The sequence below is a fragment of the Camelina sativa genome, chromosome 1, assembly GCF_000633955.1.
Source record: "Camelina sativa cultivar DH55 chromosome 1, Cs, whole genome shotgun sequence".
Lineage (NCBI taxonomy): Eukaryota > Viridiplantae > Streptophyta > Magnoliopsida > Brassicales > Brassicaceae > Camelina > Camelina sativa.
Window position 1 is genome coordinate 17,603,435 of NC_025685.1, and position 5,115 is coordinate 17,608,549.

Below are 5,115 nucleotides of genomic sequence, written 5' to 3' on the forward strand. Positions count from 1 at the left end.
ACACATATACCAATTTATGACCGACACGAAATTGCTTATGTACCTATATTTTTCTCTTATTTGCGACACTAGTTAATTAGAAGTGGGAAGCAAAGGCAAATCAACCTCATCACACCACTCCACACATCGAGTCTCATAAAACGAAGTGTTTAACTTGTTTGGCCAATAAGTTAGCCAAATTTTACCACCCATTCTCCATTTCAACACACTTCCTTCCATCTCTCTCCCAACTCTCCAGCCAACTTCATCTCCATACTCATCCCTTCCAAACACCATCCCTCCACTCTTCGTAAACACATTCTTTAAACCCTCTTGGTTCGGATTCGGCTTCACCGTTGTCACTTCTTGGCCACTCTCCCTATCGTACAACACCGCGTCGAAAACAGCAGCGTTTCCTTCGCTATCCTGCTCAATTTTCCAATCTTTAACCTTCCTCTTTGTTGACATTCTTGCTCTTGCCTTCACTCTCGGAGCCACTTTCCCTTTTCCGAAGTTTCCCTTTAGAACCCTCGTCACCTCGACTTCTCTCTCCTCATTCTTGGTTGATCGTCCTAGGCTTAGACCAGACACGTGACACGACCCGATTTCTGGCCCGAGCCAGACCCGTACCCGCGACGGAAAATATCTCTCCTCCGAGTAACAATCTGCTATCTTATTCTCCAGGCCAACTCCTCCGTTCTGAAACCCTAGCTTCGACATGTGGATGCGTATGTCGTCCACACGTGCGTTCACTTTAATGTAGTTCTCATGGAACTTAACAGAGTATTCAAACTGTACGAGTATCTCAGCTTGTTGGTGCGACAAAGCGTAACGTAGGACAGCTTCTTTGGGCTCTACGAAGGGAAACTTGACGATCTTGTTCTGAATCTGGTTAGAGCTATTATTTGTGACGTTCATTGACAAGATTGGGAAATAGCCTTTCAAGATCCAAAGCCCATGAGCTTCTGTTGCATAAGAAAACCCCAAAGAACGATGTGAGGGCATGAGGCTGCTGCTGAACTGTTTCAACCCGAGATTCCCAAGTCCCACCTCCTTGGAGATCATCCATTTGGACAAGGCGTAAGAAGCAGCACGTACGATGCACAGCTCGGCGTCTACACCGAGGGAGACCAGAAACGTTCGTAACACAGGTGCTTGTTGACACGTTAGTGCGTTCACGTGTGGACCTAGTAAGTTTTGGAAGAAGAAAGAGCCTACTTCACTAGGCGCGTCGAAAACACACAGCCAAAAGAGGCGCACGAGGAGGATGAGGTTAAATACGGATGAGAAGGACTCAGGGGAGTGAGAGTCCATGACCCAGCTAACCGGACCTGGCTTGATCTCAAGTAGCTCAGACTTTGTGCGCGCACCATCACGTGTGGTTGGAGAATGGGAGATTAGTTCTCGAAGAAGCTGGAGAACCAAAGGGAGGAACGGTTTCTCCGACGACAAGAGACATGTGTCGGAGACCCATATGGTCGACGTTTTAAGGCGGTCAAAACCCTCTACTATGACTTTGAAGGTGAGAGAGAGAGATTCTGGTTCAGAACCAGAATCCCATTCGGCTCTAAGTTTGATGGAACGTGTCAAATCGCCTGCCAGCTGAAACACTGCGTGAGAATCAGACTCGACGAACTCGGGAGATTCTGGAAGCTCGCATATCCACGACCATGGGTCCATTATATTTTTCTTGGACTTAGATTATTTCTCTAATGAAAATGTGTGTTTTAGTAGAATGGGGGAAGAGGACGATAAAATTCTTTTAGCGAGAGNCTACTTCACTAGGCGCGTCGAAAACACACAGCCAAAAGAGGCGCACGAGAAGGATGAGGTTAAATACGGATGAGAAGGACTCAGGGGAGTGAGAGTCCATGACCCAGCTAACCGGACCTGGCTTGATCCCAAGTAGCTCAGACTTTGTGCGCGCACCATCACGTGTGGTCGGAGAAATGGAGATTAGTTCTCGAAGAAGCTGGAGAACCAAAGGGAGGAACGGTTTCTCCGACGACAAGAGACATGTGTCGGAGACCCATATGGTCGACGTTTTAAGGCGGTCAAAACCCTCTACTATGACTTTGAAGGTGAGAGAGAGAGATTCTGGTTCAGAACCAGAATCCCATTCGGCTCTAAGTTTGATGGAACGTGTCAAATCGCCTGCCAGCTGAAACACTGCGTGAGAATCAGACTCGACGAACTCGGGAGATTCTGGAAGCTCGCATATCCACGACCATGGGTCCATTATATTTTTCTTGGACTTAGATTATTTCTCTAATGAAAATGTGTGTTTTAGTAGAATGGGGGAAGAGGACGATAAAATTCTTTTAGCGAGAGACGGAGATGGAGAATTTTATAGAGAGATCATGTGGTGGAGGAGATACCATGAAGGTAGACTAAACTAATCAAGTAGACCCTTCAACGAAGCCATCACGGATTCTATGAGGATCGCATCATATTAAAAAAAACTTGTGGCTTTACAATATCCTCATTAATGATTCCCTCTTGTTTTCTTGTTTGGATATTTGGCTTATAAAGAACCACGACCACTCTTATTTTGCATGGAGGAGGTCAAGAAAGGGGACGTGGAGTTTTAACGTTTTCTCACTTGTGGTATAGCTACGTGGTGCATGGATTAGAACGCGAATACGTACATTCATTTTTAGATCACATAAAAGATTGGATATAGATTACTTCAGTATAGATACAAATATATTTGATTGAAAACGACAGTGTTAAAAAATTTTCCTTTATAATATACTATACATGAAAACTGCCGAAATTTTTTCGTAGGGTCTAGAGAACAGCGAATCGAATCCATACGGATGGACTATATATATTGATCGTTTAGTACTGACGTATTTCGTTGGTTATTTAATATTTAGCAAGGAATATACGTTTAAACTGACGGATTCGAATCTCTATAATATTATCGACAACTGATTCTATAGCCTATAGGCAATCACTAATATTCCGTTTAGTAGTGTCAATTATCAAAAACATATAGAAAACAACTACTTTAACCAAACTTACCAACAATATAGATGTATGTCTTGAAACTTAATTAACAACCCAACGACCCTTCATCAGTAATGGAGCAATGATATTTCTATAGGCAAACAAAAATTCGGATGGTAGTAGGTAAGATTGTAGACGTATACCAACGGATTTACCAACAATGTATTTAATGAGAGGTCTCTATCCTCCTTAATATTGTCTCTGTTTTGTAAGCTCAATGGGTTCATACTTCATACCCCGAGTCATGTGTGTTGTTCTCTTAATCCCAGTAATGATTGTTGTAATTAGTAGTGATATTACTTACTTTAACAAAAGAAAAAAAAAAGATAGAACATAAACTAACAATAAACTTACTATTAAAATATTTATTGTGAGACATTTAAATTGCAATTGAAAATTAGCATAGAATTTTATTAATGATTATATAATATCTTCATTATTTGACACACTTGTTTTCTCGTTTGGATTTTTAGGCTAATAAAAGAAGCACGACCACTCTTATTTTGCATGGAGGAGGTCAAGGAAAGACAAGGGTCAAGATTTAACGTTTTCTCGCTTGTAGTTGTAGTACAGCCACGTCTTGTATGAACAGAATCTACAAAATAGTATCACGGGTTAAATCTTAATTTTTTTTTGTTTTTTTGGCTCAACATCAACTATTTATTATCCAAAGCAATACAATCAAATCAAAGGTACATAACATTCACCTCTATAGACTTGGACCAAATGTAATGGATCGATCTAGTATCACCCTGAATCACTAGGCGGATCCCACGCTACTTAACAGAGAACCATTGCATTTTTTAACCACAATGAAATAGAAAACACACAACGACTCGGAGTGAAATCATCTATTAAACCACCTAAATTAACCCTATGACACGAAAACAACTACCAACTCAGAGAAGACCAAATCCTATACTGAAGAACAAATCAATTCCAAGCAATTAAAACCTCATGATCGGTGTGTTGAACTTGTCTCAATAGCATAAACACCCAAATGCGCATCATCAGAAAAGCTTGGTTTCTCCGGCTTTCATTGTTCCAGTCCTAAGCCTAAAACGGACAATAAATCTGACTGACCCGACCAAGAGACGCGAAGCAAAACCAGCATGAACAGAGGCTTCTCCGAACTAACCACGCAATAACCAGAATGCTAATCTCCTAAAGATAAGAAATTGGAGCACATATTAGCATATCTTCACCTCACGGTGCATTTCCGGATTGGCCACATCGCATATGCCTTGTTGTCTCGCTTCTTAGCCGGAATGAAACCAGAAAATTGAGGAAGTTCTCAAGAACGTCGGCTTTGAGGATTTTGGGCTAGAGTTGGGCTACTCCTCAGCACGGCCGGAGAGGAAGAGAGCGAGTCACCGTACTACTACAACTGGAAAACAAAGCAAAGAAGAAGATCAGAGCCCTCTCACACCATCGGCGAAAGCCTCGGGTGGCAGAGAGGCAAACGGATCTTAGGCGGCAACGGCTGTAGATCTAGGGTTTTGAGGGAGAACTTCGATTGTATTAATTATTAAACAAAAGTGAAGTTAATGGCTTGTTTAAATCTTAGTTATAATAACATGTTTTTTTTTATAGACTGACAAAAAAATTAAAAGAAATAACATAATCAGCGTTGTGGTTAGGATTATACTCTTTTGGATTTTGATTTTAATCTATACTTTCCCCGTTTTTATTAAGACTATGTTTTGAGTTTATTTTTTCCTAATTTTAAGAGATTGACATTTACAATTGATGCATCTTTATACTATTATTAATTGTATTTAAGTTTTTCCATTGCACCAAATCGCCTCCATTAGTCTACTTCTATAAATACAAACCTATACTTTATACAAAAACCTAACACATTAAACCTAGATCTATTATGCCACTGATGGTGTTACTCAGCTGGCTGATATTAAACCTTTCAAAACTGCATGGAAGATTATACGACTTCCACTGGAGAGACGAGAAAGATGATATTGATCGATATTTCATTATGTTATTTTATCTTTATTAAAATTAAGTTGTTTTATAGTTACAATAAATGTATTATAATTATCAAATAACATTATTTCATATATAATACAATACAAAATACCATGTCTTAAATTTAATAAAACACTATTC

At 40.1% G+C, this 5,115-nt stretch overlaps 1 protein-coding gene across 2 annotated transcripts in view; it reads right to left on the minus strand.

Annotated features, from left to right (window-relative positions):
• Nucleotides 1–1,743, minus strand: part of LOC104793341 — an 8,726-nt gene extending 6,983 nt beyond the window's left edge. Inside the window, exon 1 of one of the 2 annotated variants that reach the window (XM_010519697.2) lies at nt 274–1,743. In XM_010519697.2, coding sequence (XP_010517999.1) covers nt 274–1,659 — 1,386 coding nt within the window. In that variant the 5' untranslated portion in view covers nt 1,660–1,743. Of the gene's footprint in view, nt 1–6 lie in introns of those variants that run through there. The other variant, XM_010519689.2, reaches the window with a different exon arrangement.